Source organism: Scomber japonicus, chromosome 4 (genome assembly GCF_027409825.1).
Source record: "Scomber japonicus isolate fScoJap1 chromosome 4, fScoJap1.pri, whole genome shotgun sequence".
In the NCBI taxonomy this organism is placed as follows: Eukaryota; Metazoa; Chordata; class Actinopteri; order Scombriformes; family Scombridae; genus Scomber; species Scomber japonicus.
The window spans coordinates 5,105,532-5,128,557 of NC_070581.1; the positions used below are offsets into that span (position 1 = coordinate 5,105,532).

The 23,026-nt window shown below is 39.2% G+C and overlaps 1 protein-coding gene across 1 annotated transcript; it reads right to left on the reverse strand.

The window, feature by feature from the left end:
• Positions 1 to 1,757: 1,757 nt before the first annotated feature.
• On the reverse strand, positions 1,758 to 22,819 carry ap4b1 (adaptor related protein complex 4 subunit beta 1). Its single transcript, XM_053317456.1, has 14 exons — positions 22,753 to 22,819; positions 22,247 to 22,382; positions 21,394 to 21,618; positions 21,189 to 21,319; positions 20,377 to 20,524; positions 17,643 to 17,928; positions 14,984 to 15,082; positions 13,802 to 13,913; positions 13,366 to 13,449; positions 13,172 to 13,275; positions 7,844 to 8,051; positions 7,443 to 7,760; positions 5,721 to 5,873; positions 1,758 to 3,039 (listed from the first exon to the last, which is right to left on the reverse strand). Exons 2-14 carry the CDS (start codon positions 22,357 to 22,359, stop codon positions 2,516 to 2,518), a joined length of 2,505 nt encoding a protein of 834 aa, XP_053173431.1. The 5' UTR covers positions 22,360 to 22,382; positions 22,753 to 22,819; the 3' UTR covers positions 1,758 to 2,515.
• Between the last annotated feature and the right edge of the window lie 207 nt (positions 22,820 to 23,026).

The following is a 23,026-nucleotide window of genomic DNA, read 5'->3' on the forward strand; positions in this document are numbered from 1 at the left end:
TCTAATATTACAATGATGATGGCTAAACAGTTAGTTCAGAATTCAGAGTTAGTTAGAAAAATAGTTTAATGTTGCCAAGAAATCCCCAAACTAAAAAAAAAATTCAGCAGTATCACATTGTTGTCGTCAGTTCGATCAGGAAGATGCTGCAAAAATGGTGTCAACTGGGAAAATGTATTACAATGTATTTGCAATATAAATACACAATAACTTTATAATTACTATTTAAGACTTATTTAAACGTCTGTTGCTTCTAGTTTACGATTTAAACTCATTCATCCCTTATTAACACTTTATTTCTCTTTCTTAGGCATACAAGAGAAGAAAGCTTGTAGCTGAACTTACTGCACTTAATCATACTACTCAAGGACACACACACAAAATACTGTTTACATTCCTATGTTGTATTGTCTTCTTTTCTATAGTGACACTAGACTAGACTTTTGTCTCTGTTGCCAACTTATTGTCAAAGCAGGAAAAGAGGGTCTGTTTCAGTGGGTCAGAGAAAGGAGAAGTACCTACTGTATAAACACCAATGCAAATGAAAGGAGTTGGTGGGGTTACCCTTGGGTCTATATTTAGCCAGAACAGACTACTCCCTTCTGCTCTTGTTAACACGTAGTGACAAGTAATGCTTTCAAATATAGTCCAGGAGTTCTGTTCAGGATAAGTTCATATGCTGTCTGACTCTATTGCTCCTTTAATGCGGGGGGGGCGTATAGTTCAGTAGCTATAGGACACACTTAAACAAGATTGGCGAGCATGCACTGCTAACACTAATTATAGATCAGGCCTCTTCACGTAGAATTAGACTGGGCTGCATCTTCCTCTTCCTCAATATCCAGAATGTTTTGCGTAACGGACAAGAGAGCCTACTAAAACACGCGGTCTGAAACTGGAGACAGGGTGTGTGTGTGTGTGTGTGACGGAGGATAATAACAAATGAATGTTAACAAGAAAACTGAAATAATGTTAGCAAGACAATCACAGCAGGTTGAATGGAAGCGTTATCGCTGCTGTACTGTTAAATACACAAGCAACCGCCACAAAGTTACCGAAAAAATAAATAGTTATTCTGCTCAGTTTGAATTTATCGTTCTGTTTATTACGCACTTATTTAATTCTCCCACGGTAAAGCACGTTTATAAGTTAAAAAAATAACGTTAAAGTAACTCAATAAAGAGTTAGACAGCGAAAGCAACACCCAGGCCCGGCTTAAGTAAATACATAAAAGAACCACAACACTCTTTTATATATTAAAGCTAGAAAAGTAACGTTAGCTTGTGTCTGTGTCGTTAAGGTAACATTCATATAGAAACTGAGCTCCACTCACCGCCTTCTGCGCAGCGCTTGACCGCGAACAGTCCGCCGGTTATACTTCTTGATATTGGACTTGTAAAGCACGGCGAGTTAAATTACTAAAACAAAATACATCATTGGAGAGGGGAGAAAAAAGGACTCGTCCGTTAACACCAGCCTGCGACATGGAACAAACAGTGTTATTGCCACATCCCTTTCGGTGGTAGCCCCTCCAACGCTTTTCCACTTCGCTACATGCTGTATGGGCGTGAGCGCGAGCACCAGGTGGCTTTATGTGAACCAGATGTGTCGTCACAGTTGGACATCATCTATCCGTGCGTGACTACTTCAAAAGCATTATAAGCCTTGAATAACAAACACTTAATGAAGCAAACACTCCTAACAATGCAGATGGAGCAGGGTTTTTTTTATTTGTATTTTACACACACACACACACGCACACACACACACACACACACACACACACACACACACACGGAAAATATATGATACATTTAAAAAGGCGGGGTCAGCACTTCTGTAGGCTATTCAAACACAGCATCCCTCTTCTTATCTGCTCTTAAAATAATATGTGGATCAGTTTGGGTTAGGACCCCTACCCAGCTCACTGCCTGCTTCTGTGAAAAAGTAAAGATCTTCCACTGTGGCATGTGTTTGTATGTATACAACATTATCTCTTAATCCCAGGAGGAGAGGAAAAAGAAAAAAAAGAAAAAAACCCACTGTTGACTGGTGCAGTGAGACCAATCCTCCATAGTGCCCTCACCAGGCCGAACAGGCCGAACATGATCTGACCTCAACTATTCTTTAATCTACTTATTACGGCTGGACTGTGAAAATAACAGCATAGTGAGGAGATTAATGGAGCTCTCCCACCAGTGCTCTATTATTACTCATGCTTTTCCCCCCTGCAAAGATTCCATTCCTTTTCTTTTTTTGAAAGATTAATTCAGCTGATACGACTGTGAAAGATGCAAAAGGGAGGAAGTGATTGAGGCCGACCCTGCTCATGTAGGCTACATTGCTTCCTGTTGTTGTTTCAGCTTCACACCAAGTCACTTTTTTTTCTTTTTTTTTTGGTGCTGGGGCTTTTTTCTCTGCTACCGAGTTTACTGTTATGGTTAGGGAGTCAGTGAAGTGAGAGAGTATCCATATAAGGAAGCAAGTACAACATTTGTGTGTGTGAGATGCATATTTAAGCTCTCTCTGAAGACAGCGTGTGCAGCACAGTGGTGAGGATGGAGAGAAATCCCCTCAGAGTTTCTTCGTCTTTCGGCTGCTGCTGCTTTAGTGTTACTTTTACTCTGTCCTCTCCTCCGTCTTCTCTCACCGTCTCCCTCCCGTTCAGCCCTGCGACTACTGCTTCCTCTCTCTGTTTGACCTGCTCCTGCTCCCTGCCCTCCGCCGCTGTTTTATCAGCAGTGTCTCCGTCACCCGTTCCGGTCTCTCCTCCTGTTTTCTGATCCGCCTCTCCGGTGTAAAGCAGCTCTCCCAGGACGAGCGTGCTTTGGCGCGCGTCGTCAGAGAGAGTGCGCTGGGCGTGTGTGTACAGGTAGACCCTCCAGGGGAGCGTGTGCGGCGGCGTGAAGGCCAGCGCCTGGATATTGACCAGTTGCATTGCAGCCTGAAGGCTTCTCGGGGAACAGTGAGGTATTGCGGGGCATCGGATGTGTTCTTCCACACAAATGTAATCCTTCTCCTCGTCTCTGTCCTCAGCACCTAGCCCCAAAACAAAACAAAAACAAGGAGTCATAAAAGCTTTTTAAACGTCAAGTAACACCCAGAACCTTTTCCCAGATGTTTCCAACAAAAATGGGGACATGGGTAACCCTAGAAACATGGAGAACTATACCAACATCATTTGGCTCAGCAAATCTCATCTCTAGCTAATTATGTACTATCCTTCTAATATAAGGGCTGTTTCCAATACAGGAACTTCAGGGTAATTTAATGGCGATTGGCTCATCTCCTGTAATGGAAATTCTTATTATTCATCTTGTCTGATCAAATGAGTAATTATGTTATAAGATTAGATGTATGTGTGTGTGTCATAATCTGCTGACCATGCCATGAAATGCTGATTTAGTGAACATTATTGAACATTGATGGAACATCATGTATGTTATAATCTACTGAGTAACTATTGTCCTGATTGTATACACGTGATGACGTGCCTATTGTGATGACATTGTTCTGATGATAGAACAATGTCTTCCTTTCTATGATAATGTATTGTATATAATCTGACTGTTTCCTCTGCTCGGGGCTCTCGCTTTTCATCTCACGCTTGAGACAGAAGGAGTCCGTCTGCAGACGACTGAATAAACTAGAGAAAGGCAACGTTACCGGCTTTGTGCTTCTTGATAAATAGAATTGCCAGAACACTCCATAGCAGGACCCTCCCCCCGAAAGACAATCTCCCCGGAAGTTTTACAGGGGCAATTAAGTCCCTGCCTCGGGGTATGTACTCCATTGGTGGTGGCTTGATGTTGACTCGGTGCTGATTGGGTATTGTTATACTTTTGGTGCGTCGCCTCAGTGACTAGACAAGATCAAGATTACACGACGATCGAAGCTGTTGCAGAATGATTAGGTCACCTCTAGAGTCTGGTGGGTTCTATCAAGGTCCTACTCTGCAATGGAGACACAACAGCTGCCTCCTAAATTTTACCTGGAACTTCCTTAATGGATCAAGGACTTTAAAAAATGGTCAGAGTAATAGTTATCTGCATAAAAAAACACTTCAATAGAGCTAAGTCTGAAAAGTTTCCTCTCCATGAACACAAACTACATCTTATAACCACAGTAGCCTAATCTACTTGCTGACACTTTTTCTAAATTAAACCGCACAGCATCATCATGTTCTTATCAGACAGCCTTCATTTCCTCTATGATCAGTTGACATCAGTCATGTGATTTTTCACACTGTCATTCTTCGTGGAGGAGGACTTTTTTTTTTTTTTTTTGGGTAACACTTTTGACTCTGCGCACATCAATCCCACAGCTGTCAGGTTATTAGAGCCACTCCTGTACTGAAATGTTTAGTGCACGTAATCTGGTAATCTCTCTTACATAAAAGACAAAAAAAGAAAAAGATTTAGACACACAAAATCAATGAGAAGTTATTTATATTTCTCATGATTTGTTTGGTCACAATGATAGAATATTCCCATTAGAGTCATCATGTCATAGTGGAGATTATATGGTAATATTTCAGTGAGCAGGGGGGTGGTGCACCTGTAGGCTTTAGGATTTAAAGATTAAATATAGTTTCAAAGTGTGTTTTTTAGTCCTCATGTGTTTTAACAGTATTTCAGTGACTCTGTTTAAACTGTATACATTATATACAATGTGTATATTTTTTAACAATATTTTTGTTGTTGTCTTGTCTTTGTCCTGTCAAAACTGAATAACTATATTTAGCCTACAGTAATATTCCAGCACTTTATCATCCATTAAGGAAATTCAAATCCTATAAATGAATAAATGACCTACACTGAATAACACTTTATTGTGCAACATATTAATACTTTTGTCCACTCTGACTCAGGTTATGTCACTGCTGTAGTGTGTTTTTGTTTAAAAAGGCATACACACGCATTCATCCTCAACCTTTTATTTACCTGTTGCCATGGTGAAGTGTAGTATTAGTGCTCCATTGATGATGTTTTTTTTTTGTTTTAAAAAAAAAAAAATTCACAGCACATAAGCTTATCTCAGAGCAGATCAACATATATAAATGTCAGGATTGATCAAGTCAAGAGTTCAGAGTTAGAGCTGTTTGTTCAACCTGCTTTATAAAACAGACCTCCAGGGGCTTCTGGGTACTTTTTTCAAATTTTAAATAATGTATAAATACATTTATAACGTACTTAAAACTGGATATAGAACAAGGCAGAAAACAAGTTGAAAGACTGCAACGCCGTCAAAGTTGAACAGAATGCTGACGAGATGAGTAGAGTGAATGAGGTACAGTTTTCCTTTTTAAGAGAGAGTGACAATTTCATTTTATATTAACCTGCATTGACAATAAGAGCATCCTATTCTATTCCATAAAAAAAAACATACTTGGAATGTCTAATTGATGAAAAGAGGAATACCTCACTATCAATGTGTCTCTCTCACTAGATGAGACACACTGAACCCAAATGGCTTCAAATCTTTTCTCATGGGAAACAAAGTTACATGATCGCTGCTTAGAGGTCTTGGCCATAAAACTAAATAATAAATTCATAAATATAAAAGATTGGCAGACTGCAGGGCAAAGGTGTGACAAAACGAAAAGGTATTGTAGAGCACTCTGGCTAATGTTTAATGGGGGGTTTTGAGACTTTAGTCAGAATGATTTCTTGATTTCTTGAAGAGGAAGTTAGGTTGCTCAGCGATTTCCATTTCATTACCTTGGTCAACATGTGAACCCTGTCGCTGCAGCCACAGGCGCTCAAACTCCTCTGGGCTGAGAGCAGGAGAGAGAGACAAACTGAAGGGGGTGATGGCATCTGACGCCAGGGCATCAGCGCGTGATTCTGTACTCCAGTTGGCACCGTCTGAGCCTGGGAAGACACGGCAGGACAAAAAGAGAGAGAGAGACAGGAAAGAGGGGAGGAGATGTAGGGAGGGGGTGAGAGAAGAAAAGGCAAACAGAGAGGGGGAGGTGGGAAGGAGGGAGAAGGGAGGGAATTTTGGACAAGTGCCAGAGAAAGCATTTGTGATTAAAAAAAGGAAGTGAGGAACACAGCGCAGGATGAATGCTTGATCAACGAGGATCCATTTTAATTTGGCATTGAGATATTTGTGACCCTTTCCTGACACTACATTTTGTTAGAGATTTCAATTTGAAATGGGTTCAATTTTCTTTTTCTGGCTCTTTTTTTTTTCTTTTGCAAATTTATCAGAAATCAATAACAAACTTCTCATGTTACGCAAGTGTTCAGAGCCTTTACTCAGTACCTGATAAAAGCATATTTGGCAGCACATACAGCGGTAAGTCTTCTGGGATGCTGTTTATTTTCATAAGGTTTGAACACATGACGTCACACTCAGCTACAGTGTGAGCTGAGCTGCTGCTGCTGCTACACTTCTGGCTAACTGAAGGATTACAGGACTCACAGGATCTTAAAAAGAACAGCTGGAAGTGTTGACATTTTTTAAAGGAAACTCCAAATGTACCTGTTCACCTTTTGATTATGAATGATTTATAGTCCTTTTATTCTATTTTTATTTGTTTGATGTTTTAAAATTTGATCATCATCATCATCATTCTACATTTTTATCTTATCGGAAAAAAAACTCCATCTCTTTTAGTTCATTTTACTTTTGTTTTTTAATCTATTTTAACCTAGTTTTTTTACTCTAACTTTTTCCTCTTATTTTTCCTCCTTTTTAATTTTCTCTTATTTATTTTATTTAATATTTTTTATCATAGATCCTAAATACCATAAAAAACAGTGTATAAGTTGCAGTATATTTTTTTTGGGGGGGGGGGTCTCATGCTGGGAACAACACTTCTCTATTAAAACTGCTTTATTTGAATTCACCAGTAACTATTCATTTATAAACACATATGTTTATACTCCAAAACTTTCTCAATTTACTTTTAATTGAAACACAATCAAAAGACAAATATTACACCTGAAACAGTGTGTTGGGTTAATGATTAATGGCCCAGTATATTTACTCAGACTGGGTTCTGGTTATTATTATGTTTAAAGTTACAGTTATTGTTCTTAGTGTGGATGGCCTTTTACACACCTATAATCATACCCAGATCCAACCTCTCTGTGTTTTACTGGTGTATAAGACACACCTCACTTTAAATGAAAAACTACTGTCTTAAAGGTGTGTCTTATACACTGGTTTTAATGGTATGTTTTATTTTCTCATTGGTGCATTGTTCTCAGATTGTTCTTAGTAATGGTTCTTTGTTTTCCTTTTGTTGATCTTGGCCTACACTTGTTCTGTCTCACCAACTGTATGAAAGGTGCTATATAAATAAAAGCTTCATGTGTTAAGTAACACGCTCATTCAAGCTCGACAAGAATGTGACGTGTTGAATTGTTTTCATTGAAGCTTGTAGAGAATGTTAGGGCTTGCCGTTGGTAGATTTTAACCTAAGCGCTCACCTGTGATAACCTTCTCATCTTGGCTGTTGGAGTTCAGTGAGTCAGGCAGGTCAGTGTTAGGCTTGGGGTCAAAGGTCACATGTTCAGGACTTCCTCTGCTGACTGACTCTGTCTCTACAGCGCTCAGCCTGAGAGGCTCCAGAGTGTTAAAGCTGCGTGCCCACTGGCTGACTGGCTCTGTGGACCGGCCGATCAGAACGCCCAAGGAAGGGTCCGACCTGCGACCCTGGAGGACTTTCTGTGTTTCTTCCATCCCACAATGCAACAGGCGGTAGTAGAGAAGCGCCTGGTCGTGAACGCACATGTCTGTCTCCTCATCTGGAAAACACACAGAGGTTACGAAAGATGTTTTTTCCTCTTTCTCTCTTATATACACGCACGCACACACACTTTACACACACCTACGCAGTAGTGCAGCAGTCTTCCGAGCATGTCTTGAGTCTCAGCAGGTCGGCACAAAAACAGCCTCATTGTGGCCGTCAGCAGTTCCATCTTCACTCCCAGAGAGGCCTCGCTCCTCACTCCGTCTATGAACGCCTCCAGTGTGTAGGGGGCACTGGACACTCGCTCCCCATACACTCCCAGCAGCCACAGCAAGGCCTGCCTGCCCTAATGGAGGGGGAGTGAGGAGGCTCATTTGAGGATTAAGACTAAATCACTGGAGGTGTGTTGAGTTATTCTCCCTGAAGTGTTTTGTGAGCAAAGAATTCAAACATGTTCAGCAGGCCTTGAAGATATTTACAAGGTGAGATGTATGAAGTTTAAACAAATTGTTGTGTTCATAAGTGCACAAACAGGCTGGACGTGTAGCTGCCACTCCCTGGCAGAGATGATCAAATCATGACAATCTCATCAGTCATACATTTACTGTAAAATGCAGCTGCTTATTTGAACTCCAGTCAGATGTAGCTCCTTCACTAATTTACTTAATGGTGAATCTTGACAGAAGGTGTTGAACTGAGAATGACAAATGATATTGGAAATTGTTAATAAAAGATTTTAAGCTTGTGAAAGATCAGAAATAAGTTTTAAGTCAGTTGTTGTGTCACCTCTTTGTTAGCCTGTAAGCTTACACAAAGTTCACACTTGTAACTTAAAGGTGCAGTGTGTCAGATTTAGTGGCATCTAGTCTAGGTTGCAGATTGCAAGCAACTTAATATAACTCCCCTCCCCCCACCTTCAAACATGCAGGACAGGAATGTCCAAACTCTTCCATACAGGGTTCTCGAGCTGCAGGTTTTCATTCCACCCATCAGGCTCATTAGACTCATTTAATTAACTTCAGACAATTAGTGTTTGAATCGGGTGGTTTTGACTGGTTGGAACAAAAACCTGCAGGCCCACAGCACTTTATGGAAGAGTTTGGACATGCCTGGTGTAGGAGAACCTACACTGGCTGCAAAACTCACAAAAAAAACAAAAGGTCTGAAGCCAGTGTTTGGTTTGTCCATTCTGGTCTACTGTAGAAACATGGTAGGCTCCATAGAAAAGGACCTGCTCCCTATGTAGATAAATGCTCATTCTAAGCTAACAAACCCAACAATGGTATTATTTTCATGGGATTATACACTAATTAAAAACATACTCATGACTATTATATTCTATTTCTGTCAAGTCTATTCTGCTAGATGCCGCTAAATTCTACACACTGCACCTTTAATGATGTGAGCACTACAACTCTTTTCATAGGTTTTGAAATCATGATAAAGTCTTTTTGATCCTTATGTTAGGGAGGGTTCAGACGGTGTCTTATGGTCCAACGAGCAAAGTGACACATGAACTTGTGCGTGAACAAGCAATGAGCTGAGTCAGCAGGATGATGTTAGTCAAACGTGAGGTGTCAACACCCGCATGGTCCTGAGGAGGTATAATTAGGTAAAAAAGGAGTGAAAACATGTGTGGGTGTAACATGGGTGTCTAAAGCCTTTAAAGCACACTTATTAAAGAAAATGACAGCTATGGTTACTTTGCAGAACACAAGATCAGTATGATATTACTATCGCCAAGGTTACTGGGAGTTATTAAGGCTTGGATAGAAATTAAAAGGTCTGCACGTTAACAGCTGATTTGAAATATAGTTTTCAGGGGCTTTAACATTTCCTCACTAATTGATACTAATGGATACTGTATGTTCACAGAATCTTGTCTTTAGTATAGGACTAGTCTTGATCTACACATCTAATCAATCAGAATGTGTGTTGTTGAAATGTGCACAGCTGATACTGTACAAACAAACGGAACCTTCCTGAAATTAAATACTCAAGAGAAAACTAATGTCTCAGCACAGACATCCGGCTAGCCGCTGCTCTAGATCAATCTGCTCTCTTGGTGCCAGCTGTTGCAGCAGTTCTCTGAAGCAACGGTGGTAGAGTTTGAGCTCCTGAACAAAGCAGTAAAAACTCACCAACTTCTTCTTTCTTTGTCAGTATTGGGTGTACCCAGATATATTTCATCCTTTTATTGAGTAAAAGGACAACCAGATCTTCATCACTTGATTTTGATTGCATCTTTCTCTTCCAGAGACGCAATTTATTTTTTATTTTTTTAAACCTTATCATTTATATGCCAAATCGTGTTGTGCTTAATGTGAACAGTCAGATGCGTGGAAATTCGCCTCTAAATGATTCGCGATTGTTTGCCGTTTATTTGCGTCGCTGTTGATGTGCAAAGGCCTTTAATCTGTAAAGTGACTTTAACTGTCACTTTAAACAGTCCATTACTTTCCATCATGTTTAACAATCTTTAAACAGAACATCCTGGTGTCAAAACGACTGCGTCAACAGGCCCAACCTCTGCTGGATCATTTTACATCACGTTTTAGTCATGTGACTCTGCACTGTTTGGATGGAAATGTATGTTATCCCACTAACAAGTTTTACCTTTAAAAAAAAAGAAAAAGTATCTGCTCTTTTTCTGCTCAGTCTCCCTGTTTAAAATGACATGTTTCTCTTTCCTTACACTGTCCTGTTTTCACCTAAGTATTTCTTACTCAAGTGTGTTTACACAGCTGACTACTGATAATAACCAAATGAAGCCAACTGTTGAATTTCAGTATTGTATTATGTGTATGTACTGTATTGTAGCTGTGTCATCATACCAGATCATTTGTTTGGAAGCATTTTACATCAGGAAATAGCAATGTTGATATGGAGACAAAGGGACTGATGGTGGATATAGTTTCTCCACCACCATCAGCTGTGCCTGTTTGTTTATACTGGGAAACACCAATTTGCATTTGGTGCCACCACATGACCTTTCTCATGTCTCTTCTAGAACAAAAGTGCAGAGAGGAAGCAGATGTGTGTGTGTGTGTGTTGGTAGAGTAAATAACAGAGGAATCCAGCTCTACTTGATCAACCATCAAGACATCAGTATAATGAGAATCCAAGCTTAAATGCAGTAATATAACCTTAACAGGAGCCATTATTATCCATCATGATTCCTTTTGATTAGTGAAGTACATGATGCTGATGATACTTTTCGTGGAGGACTTTTAACTGTATGGTTGTTTGTATTTTTCTCAAGGAAAGGATCAGAATTTTTCTTCCGTCACTCTCAAGGTAAATGCTTCAAAAGGTGAACAGCTGAACCGAGTCGTCTCTGTTCAGTCAAGGGCAAAATGGAAATAAGCGTTAAGTGGATTAACAAACACAGACAATGTATTTACTCTACTAACACGCACATGTCTGCTTCCTCTCTGGAGTTTTGTTCTAGGAGAGGCATGAGAAAGGTCATGGGGTGAGACCAAATGCAAAGTGTAGTTTTCCAATATAATAACAAACAAGGCTGTTGGTGGTGGAGGACTTTTCCGGTCGTAGTAAAAGCACCTTGCTTGTTACTATACCCCCCCCCAACAGTCCCTTTATCTCCATTACAATATTCCTATTTCACTTTGACGCCACTGCAGTACATGCACATAATAATACTGTAATTCAATAGTTGACTTTAGTTGGTTATTATCAGTAGTTATTATCAGTAGTCAGCTGTGTAAACACACTGAGTGAGAAATGCTCAGATGAAAACTGAACAGTGGAAGAAGAGGGAAGCATGTAATTATCCTTTTAAATTAAGAGAATGAGCAGAAAAGAGAGAGCATTTTAAAAAAAGAAAAAAAAGGGGTCAAGTTTCATATTGGTGGAACACACATTTCCATGCAAGTATTTGTTCTTTCCTTTTTTGCGTACTTTAGGCTTTTACTGTAATACATTGCAAGTAGAGCCTGACTTATATATCATTCTTTTGTGGTTACACCATTTGACATTTTCAGGAGCAATAAGTCTGAATGGTGCAAATGTAATTTCAAATGACATAAAACCGACAAAAATACAAAATGTACATTTGAACCAACCTGATGATGCTTTTAAAACTAGTTTTTTAGATATTTATGTATAACTCATCTTGCCAACCCTTATTTGTCACTGACCCATATATAAAATTATCAGCTCCAAAAATCCAGTATGGGTTGGGTCCTAATTGCAAGGTAAATATTGTATATTTTATAAAATACAACGCAATTTAAATGAGCTGCTCCTCAACCACCTACAGCACTACCAGCTGCTTACATGTCAAAGCCCCTTAACACTATATATTTCAAATGATAATGATTTCTACACAACATTAAATATTCATGACTAAATAAGCAATAGTTAAAATTTGGAAAATATATTTAGGTATTATTTATTGGGCTGTGTCGAGCACTATTCATACTGTTCTCCATGTTATTTGATGGCCTGAATTCTGAGTACTACATTTAATGTCTGTGCAGTGACCTCAAAAAGTCTTACAATGAATGAGGAAATTAGCATACATGCTAACATTCTGCTAACAATTCCACTATTAAAATATATAATGTTTTAAGAATGTGAAAATGAGTAGTTTTGCAACACACTGATAGAAGTGGTTTTTGTGCAACAATGTGAAAACACTTTAGCTTACATAAGATTCAAATACTCTGATTGGTGGATGTTTTCTGGGCCTTTAATACATTGTTAATAATAATTCAGTACCACTCTAAAAATGTACTGTTCTGTGTAATTACAGCTTCCATTCTAATGATTCTAGTAACCTATATTTTGCTTATAATATTTTTATTATGAATGTGAGACTTTAATTTGAAATGGACAAAATGTGGTGTTGCTACTTTGACTTAAAGGGGATATATGGTGATTTTTGTGATTTGCTGTTATTTTGTATACTGTTACGGATTTTAATGTTAACCATGGTACAAGTTCCAAAACCTTGAGATAAACTACTGCAATTCTCCCTGCAAAACAAAAGTCATGCATTACATGCTTGTTTTACTATGCTACTTCTACTTTTTGCACCCACAAACCACATTCTATCACCGCTTCTGTTTCTAAGTGTCACTGAAATATTTTGCATTGGACTGGTACAGAGGTATTTGAGAAGTTTCCAAGAGAAAAATAAGTGAAATCCTACTTAAAGTTGTTTACATAGCCCCCTGGGCTCACTGGGAGGAGGGCCTTATAAAGAGACAGGAGCTAAAACAGACTGTTTCAGACAGAGTTAGAACTGAGGAGCTGCATAGAGAGCCAGTATTAGATAAATATATCCCAGATTTTAAATATAGACCTGCAAGATGTACCCAATTTAATTAAAAGGCCTGTGCTTGAAGGCATGGTGGCTTTTTACATCCAGCTGATGTATATGTGTGTGTGTGTGTGTGTGTGTGTGTGTGTGTGTGGCAGCGGTGCCAGCTAGGCTCTGACCTGGCTATCCTGCAGCGTCTCCTCACAGCCCTCCAGAGCCAAACACACAGTGTCGCTACACTGAGGACACACCCAGACCAGGTCACGCATCGTCTGCACCACCGCTGCACAGAGACAGGGTTTGGGGGGTGTTACTTAAAGAGCTGCACGCTATACAATGTATGTATGTATGTGCGTGCTTCTATGAGATTTACCAGAAGTGATGTGCTCCTGTTTGAGCCCCAGCAGCCCTGTGAGGATCTCTAGACATCTGTCACTGTAGCTCCGTCCAATACGACCTATAACCGAACCGAACATGATGACACAGGATATGATGTAATTACCCATGGGATTAAATCAGCATGGCTTTAACCACGGGAAGTCACACAACACACACTGCTGGCCAAAAAAACAGCATATCGCTCTGAATACAACATATATCACTGATAACACTGAAGTGGAATTTAGAAAGGAAATGAATGGAGAGAACAGAGCCATCTGATAGTGTGCCTGAGCTTTACTATACAAGCACTGAAATAGACATACACATTTGTCTTCCTGTTTGTCAGTTTAACCAAATTACACAGGAGATAATAAATATGTGTGTGTGTGTGTGTGTGTGTGTGTGTGTGTGTGTGTGTGTGTGTTTACCTATGGCTGATATTGCAGCCTGGGCTGTGTTAGTGTTGACATCAGTGCAGTAGACTTTAAGCTCATCCAGTAACATGGATACATTTTCATCATTCACCAGCTCCACCAGCACCTGCAAACACAACAGTACTACCATCATTATTATTATTATTTAAAAGTAGTGTTCTGAATCCACTAATACTGTTTAGTTAACTGTCCACTTCAAAATAAAAATTAAATATTCTGTTAGGAAGAATTATTGTGTGTCTGAAGCTGAAGACTACTACTATTACTACTATTACTACTACTAGTTGTGGAAGTTGCATACTGGGCTGTGATTGGCTCATGTATACATATATTCTGCATAGGCTGAAACATTTAAGGGAAGCAACCTTTCTTCTTCTTCATTCATCTCTCCACTGTCACTATCTAATAAAGGCCTCAAATGCTGCTGCTGCCCCCACTAACAATAATTAAATTAGGGAGATTTATTTTTATTATTGATTTATCTGTTGATCATATTCTCTACAAAAAAATGTTTGTGCCTTGACCAACAGTCCACAGATATTTAAGTTTTCGGTCACAGAGGACTAAAGGAACCAGAAAATATTTACATTTGAGAGGCTGGAAGCAGAGAATTTGGGAATGTTCCTCTTAGAAATGGTTCATAACGCTTAATCAATTATCAAAAGAAGTGGCAATCAATGAAATAGTTGGCAACCAATTGATTAATCAACTAATCGTTGCAACTCTAAATTCAAGTAATTATTAATGAATGAATAAAGGGAATATTATAGTCAATTAGGCAATGTTACTATTAACATTGTGTTGAAGATGTCAAGGTCAAAAGTTCCAACTGCTACTACTACTACTAATAATAGTGGATTAAATCTCTTGAGCCTGCAGCCACCAAAATGGGAATGATTTCTCAAACAAAGTGCTGTGAATTTATGCAACAGCAGCGGTGATAGAATATTCATTCAATATCTAGATTCCCTCTGTTTAAATCTTTTTGTTGTGCATTAGCGAGTAATTTACAGACAAGTACGTTCTGGAAAACAGAGCAGTTTATGGCAGAATGAGTTTGAACCCTAGCTTCAGTTAGACTCAGTCTGTTGGTTAAGTTAAGAGCAGATAAAGTACATCATAATATAGGAGAAAGGAGAAAAAAAAGAGTGATTTGAGTAAAACAGGCATCATCACCTGCATCTTCCTCTGCTTGATGTAGGCAGGCTCAGCGTAGCCACAGAAGAAACGTTTGTAGTGCACCCCCATCAGGCCAGGGAGAGAACGCAACAACAACTAGGAAAGAAGAGAGACACATCCACACATACAAACAGTATGATAACAGTCACTAATGATGATTGTACTGATGCAGATAAACATCTCATACTGTGTGTGTGCAGACACATTCAAATCATCAGGCTGCCTCAATCAAGGTTGTTGGTCGCTGCTTTGACAGACAAAACAGTGGCTGAATTTGCATTGAGTCTTTTTGAGCATACACACACTTAATCAACTGACATCTACAACCACACTGCAAACATGATCAAATCACAATAATCAATACTGAGAATAAATATGAGATAAAATAAATGTGTCCAGCTGATAGAATCTGTTGTGTTCGGGTCAAATTTGACCCATTTTCAAGATTAGATGAGTGAAATATAGTGTAAACCCAGTGTATAAGTCCCACCGGTGTATAACACTCTGTCATGCTGGGAAAAACACTCTTCTATTAAAGCCTGGAGACTTAAACTACATGTAGTTGAACTACATAGCTTAACTACAATATGCTGTAACTTGCTGGTAGTTAAACTACATTCATATTTTGTGCTGCATCAAGTATTTCAGGTCATTTTTTGTAGTTTAACTACTCAATTTAAAAACAAAAAAAGACCTATATAATATACATTTTAATTTACCATTATTGTGTTCCAGACCTCTCTTTGAAAAAAGGCATGAATCAAGTCATGACATGCCAACATTGTTGTTCAAGACACACTGATCTAGAATATGTCTACCTCTTTGTATTTTTTATTACTTTTTATGTTGACTGATTTACAAGTGAGTATTAGTAGGTAGGATTTTCTCTTTATATTACCCAACATGTCTATAGATTACCCAACATGTCTATAGATTACCCAACATGTCTATAGGTTACCCAACATGTCTATAGGTTACCCAACATGTCTATAGGTTACCCAACATGTCTATAGGTTACCCAACATGTCTATAGGTTACCCAACATGTCTATGGTGAACCTACAGTATGTTGACCAAAAATGTCAGATTTTTTTTCTTTAAAATTCGTTTTTAAAAATAAAGAAGATGTTGTATGCTATTATATTTTGTTTGATATACACCACATGTTGATTTATTTAACGCTGAGTTAAATGAGTATAATGAGTATAAGTAGTTGCTAAAGCTACTTTTTTTAGCTGTAGTTTTACAAACTACATCTCTCCAGTGGTAGAAATGTAGTTTGTTCAAACTACTGCCAGGCTGGACTACATGTAGTTTCCCCAACACTGTTTATATGAAAGCACCAGTAGTTATTCATTTATAAACACATGTTTATAAAACTTCCTCAATTTACACATATTACACCTTAAAACAGTGTGTCTGGTTAATGGTCCAGTGATGATTTGCTTAACTGAACTGGACCAGTATATTAACTCAGACCAGGTTCAGGTTAGGCTGAGTTTCAATTAAACCTTTGAAAAGAACACAGTAACTTTACATGTTTAATTCAGTGTGTAGCTGTGTGCTTACTGAGTCCCAAAAAATCAGAGCTGTTATTGCACAAATAGACAACTGCACCTGAGTCAGTGTAAGGCTCACTGTACTCAGTCCCACAGTCAAACAAAGCATCATCCTCTGTTCCATCCAGATGTGTGCTCATACTGTGTGTCACTGCCACAGTTCAATCAAAGCTGCTCATCTCTGCACTTTTGCATATCAGGTTTTAACATCTGCTGTCAGTTCAAATTTAAATTTGAACTGACAGCAGATGTCAGGAAAGAGTATTGACTTGAATTCAATTGCAGAGAGGCACACACCAAATATGACCACACCCACAAATATATATAGATAGAAGTATACAGGCTGCAGCTTTCTCACACTTTATTTCTCACATCATTCTTACATATAGACACAGACTGACACAGCTACGTCATGTTTGGGGACATTATATAGACTCACATTCATTTCCTGGAGACTTAGCGTAACCCTCACCATAAGCTGAAACCACTGACCCAAAAATCTGCTTTTTATAAAATTGGGGACACAGCTTTTGTCCTAAATTGGGTAAACTGTCTGCAATTAACTGGTCATTAGTCTGAAATTTGTCCCCAAAAGTAGACACACACACACACACACACACACACACACACACACACACACACACACACACACACACACACACACACACACACACACACACACACACACACACACACACACACACACACACACACACACACACACACACACACACCATGCTGAAGATGACAGTTGTTGTGCCATTGACTATAATAAAGTGTTATTTTTGGACTTAAAGCTCATATATTAAAGACTTTTCTTTTTTTTTTTCTTCTTTTTTTTTTACTTAACACAACAGGTGTAATTAACATGCTCATCACAACACATAATTGCTCATTTTAATGTATAAGAAAATACAAATTGTTTATCATTAGTCTCTTGTGGTGTTATGATATATTTGCCTGTTGTGTTCATTACAAGCAATAAAATAGATAAATTGTGCCTATTTTAAACTAACAATGATTTGTACAGTGTAAGTTAAATGTGATCTAAGATAGGTAATCATCATCATCCTACAATGCTCAACTCTGTGACCTCACCTGTATGTGACAGAGAGCGATGAACCTCATCTCTCTGGAAACGCTCCCGCAGGCTGCCAGCAGCGGCGCCCGCACTCGCTCCAGAGCCGCCAGACTGACGGCCGGCAAGCCAGAGCACAGGCTGAGGAAAAGGCTGACGGTGGCGGCCATGACAGGCGGGTGGGGGCTGACCAGTGAGGCGTCCAGCAGGGACAGGATGTCGAAGAGCTCGTCCTCCGACTGAGGCCGGTAGCGCTGGAGGATCTTCAGCACCTCGCACTGACCCCAAACATCACACTCCTTCAGCCTGGGAGACACAAAGGAGATTCTAACCTTAAAGACAGTGTAAAGTGAATTCAGACATTTTCTTCTGAACACATTAAATACGTCATAAATGTATTTCTAAAAAAGGTGTAAAAAGCATTTCAACCATTTAGATTTGAATTGTGGAGGGGCTAGGCTTCACTAACTGTGTTTCATGATTTCTGTGTTCCGGATTTAGTGCTCTTGCTAATCACCGCCGCGTGATTAGCATAAACCCGCTCCTGCTGCTGTTGAGGTATAAATACATTCACCACACACTACTAGTACTACAGTCTACAGTCAGCCGAGTTAGCAGCCGAGTTAGCCGCCGAGCTAGCAGCAGAAAGCTCTCAGACCTAGCGTCCATGTTTCTGGTAGAGGTGGTGACTTTGATTGACAGGTGACACTTGGTAGGGGGCGGGGTTTCAGCGAACTCGGTGGCCACTCCCACAGCTTTTGGGAGCAGAGAAAGAGGCTGATTTTTACACAACTTTGAAGCCTAACTTCATATATTTGGCGATTTTTTTTGGCAGGGTGGTTAACAACACACTTTTCTGTGGAAAATCTAACTCAGAACACATATTTATCCTTACTTTACATGGACTTTAATGACACGTGCAGCCATGTCTGCTAAAGAAACCATGTCTGCAATTACAGTTGTTAATAATAAAAGATTTATGATATTTTTAAACTGCCAACAAACCCCATGAAAAGACCTGAAACCAACAATCAACTGATCCATTGTTTCCAAAAAACTATTAAAACACATCAAGCTGAAACATTTATTGGAGCAATAAATGTGGATTAATCTGCTGCTGAAAATAGTCCCTAATAAATGATCCGTTTACACCTGTTTGACATTAGCCATTAGCTAAAAACTACAGAGAGCAGCTGTTTCAAGAAATAACTGAATGTTTGAGATCAAATTTTAAAAGATACATATGTTCACTGGGCCACAGACAGCTTACACAAGCTGGAAGCTGATTGGTTGTTTATTTCAAAAAACAATGTAAACATATTGTAGTCATATTTAAAACATTCATGTACTGAACATTATGCAAAATAATGTGAAAAAAACAGACATAATATTGTTGAAATTGCACTTATTATTATTCAGGCTGTTCATCTGTTTTAAAAAAAAAAATCAAATAGTTTATTATAGTGAAGTTATATTACATATTATGTGTAGGTTATTATGCAGTGGTTTTACTTTTCAGGCCCGCTTGAGATCTAATTGTATGTGGCCCCTGCTTTAAAGGAACAGTTTAACATTTTTGGAAATAGACTTTGTTGCCAAGAATGAGATGAGTAGATTGATATACCACTGTCAGATATAAAAGGTGGTATTGATGTTCTCAGCTAACTCTTGGCAAGAAAGTTAATGATATTCCTTTAAGTGATGTACTTTTATTTTCCACCACTGCCTGTATCAATCAATCCATCAATCAGACTTTATTTGTACAGCACTTTCCCTACATAGTTATGCAACACAAAGTACTTTACATAATAAAAGCACAAAAACATTCCAACCGCCCCCCCCCCCCCCAACACACACACACACACACACACACACACAATAAATAACTACATTATAATATATATATATATATTATATCTTTCCTACTCCGCAATTCAAAGCTGATTGTATTGCACTGTATTGTCAATACTGTTAACTAAAACGAATAAATAAATATTGTTAAGAAAAAAAAAAAAAAGTTATCAGAATCTTTTTTATGACTTATTCCTGTTGGGCGTGGCTGTGCAGACAATTTCGATGCTTCGCCATAAAGCAGGAAGTCCTCATAACTCCTACAGACATTGTCCCATCTACACCAAATTCATCATTCATGTAGAGGGTCCCGCCCTGAACACATCTATGCATCAATACTGTGTAAAATACACAGCGCCACCTACTGGACACAGGAAGTCAGCCTCATATGACAAACATTATCCGATTTATATGAAATTAACAGGATGTGTTCTCCACATCATACACTACAACATGGCATATAATTGGTGGGTGATCTCTAGCGCCACCTAGTGGACACAGTCAATGTGACTTAGCTCCATCACACAATGTTCAATAAAAGCCCGGGTGCCAAGAAGTCTACGTGCCCGCTGTGTCTGCCATGTGACTGCAGCATGCACCGACATGCACGTATGGGGCAGTGCATGGGGGGGACGAGGGCCCGTTCATCGCTGCTTGCAGCTTTAATTGTTGTTGTTATGTACCTGTGTCAGTCATATGAACCTCATCCAGTCCCTCTACAATATACTCATTTATATTAAAAAATAAAGTGCTCTTCCAACCCTGACACTGAAAAAACTGTATATATGTAAACAACGTACAAAACTATATACATTCTGGGTACATATGACAAATACAAAGAAAAGTATGTACAAAAGAAACAGCTAGACATTAATACTAGGAGGATGGGGAGTGATGACTGACCTGTTGAGGAGGTGATGGGTGATGGGTTTGTTAATGGCGACTCCTCCTTCTTCCTTCAGGATTTCCTCCAGAGCTCGGAGGCAGTTCACCATCACCACCGGGTCAGGGTCCCTCAGCAGGCTGTACAGCTCATTCACCACCGCTGCGTCTGGGAAAAAAACATGTGATGCTCTCACCTGTGCAGAGTTACCTTTATTATGATACCAAGATTATTCAGATTATTTCCTTCTTGTAGTTACACAGATATTCTATCATCATTTTGGGTGTGTCATTTTTATCAGGTTCCCTAAATCAGAGCCTGTTTCCAGTCTTTGTTGCTGAGCTAACCAGCATCTGGCTTTAGCTTCATATTCACTTACATGTTAAATTAATTGAGGTTATAGCACATGATCAGATGGAACATGGAGGTACAGCTATTCTTATAGCAATGATGAGAAAATAAAACGAGTAATTATTGGATGGAGGTCTGGCTGGTTTTAAGCTCACTAGTTTGTTTTGCAAAACTATTGACCTTGTTATTAAACTCCATTCAAATCTAAATGCAAATATATATATATATGTATGTATGTATGTATGTATGTATGTATGTATGTATGTATATTTATATATATATATATATATATATATATTGTGTTTTTGCAGCTGTATGCAGCACTTTTGCACAATATGCATCTTTATTGTCATTTATTGCTTGACTGCAGCTCTGTGTAACACAAATTTCCCTTGGGACAATTCAAGTTTATCTTATCTTGAATTCTAAGAGGACAATTGTTAAGAAAAGCAGAAACGAGAGAGACATCTGTCCATCCTACCGATCTCAGATGTAGGTTGGAGATTGTATAGTTTGGCCCAGCCGAGTACAGCCACACGTCGCACACAAGCTGCTCTGTCCCTCAGCCCTGATGTCAGAGGCTGCTCCACATACTCCACCAAACTGGGTAACCTAGAACACACACACCCACACACAGGTCAGGAAATTAATTATCACAGCTGAACTCCATGTGTGTAGCACCTCACCTCAGGTTGGTCATGTTCCTCAGGGCCAGGCTGCGGACCATGGGGTTTGGATCCTGACAGTCTTTCCTCAGCGTGTTGACGACCAGCAGAGACAGCTCTGGGTTTAAAGAGGCATAGGAGCAAAGGAAGACGTACACCAGTTTCTTGTGGACTATGTCTACCGTGGCGCACGCTTTCACCATCTCACTGAACAAACCTGACACATCCACACCCTGAGACATCAACCTGAGGAAAGAGAAAAGGGTGTAAGAATGGTGTAAATAGAAGAGGAACAGAGGAATGGAAGATGTGGGGGCACATATCACATCATTTATCTTTATTTCCTGTCAGTCACATGTGAGTCTGAAACTTCCTGAGTGTCAGATGTGATATGAGTTACATCATTCCTGCTTCCCCTGCAACATTTAGCCTTATGACACCCTGATCATATTCTGGGTTATTAGAATAAATACAAATGCAAATAATGAATAAATAATATGAATGCATTGTGTCAGTAGAAATGGGTCACATGCCTCTGAGCAGCAGTATGAATACAGAATGCTATTTAAGGGAATTGGGCATGTATTCTATTTATATATCCTCAACTTCAAAGGCAACTTTATTTATATAGTACCTTAAACACAACATGGTTGCTCCAAAGTCTCTCACACAGAGAAAGAACACACAAAAAATAGAAAAAACAATAAAAATAAATCAGAAATTAAAACATGTGGTAACAAAATACATAGTGACAGTCAGACAGTTAAAAGCGAGGGAGTAAAAGTAAGTTTAAAGGTTCATTCAAGGTTTTATAAACAACTGTTAGAAGTCCTCAGCCTGTGTGTGTGTGTGTGTGTCTGTGTGTCCATCCTACCTGATGACTCTGAGGATGGTGTTCCTGTAGCGCAGTGGGTCAGACTGGATGTTAGGGTTGGACAGAGCTCTCCTCAGCTCCCTCACCGTGTCCTCATTGCCCAGGTACGGCATGGTGGTTGCAGACAGCCCACTCACTGAGACACACACACACACACAAACACAAACACACACACAGACAGAGACAGAGACTCACACAGAGACAGACACACAGACACACAGGTTCTCAGATAAAGCATGGGTTAGTCATTAACATCATGTTAAACGTTAGCAAGTGGATAGTTTACACACACACACACACACACACACACACACACACACACACACACACACACACACACACACACACACACACACACACACATTCAGTACTAAGTTATTACAGGAGAAAAGAAATGGGGTTTCTATGGTCTTATTCAAACACACAACGTCTAAAAACTAAAATATCATTTACTGCATTGAACCAACTAGTTGAACACATTTACTCGTTACTTAAAAAATAATTACCGTCTATACTTCAAATAGAGGCTTTCATTCACAGCCTTCACAGCACGGTTAGGATGATGAAGGATTGTTTACAAAAATGAACCGGGATACTTCCTCCTTTCTTCTTCTAATAAAGTCAGAGTTTAAGCCTCGGTGGCGCTCTCTGGTGGTGGGAGTAGTAACAGCAGTCTGCCATTTACAGTACATGAAGGAACGTCTTCAAGTTGTCATCTCTGGAAAACTGTTTTAATATTTAATTTAACCAAATTACTACCTCTAATTACATTTTATATAT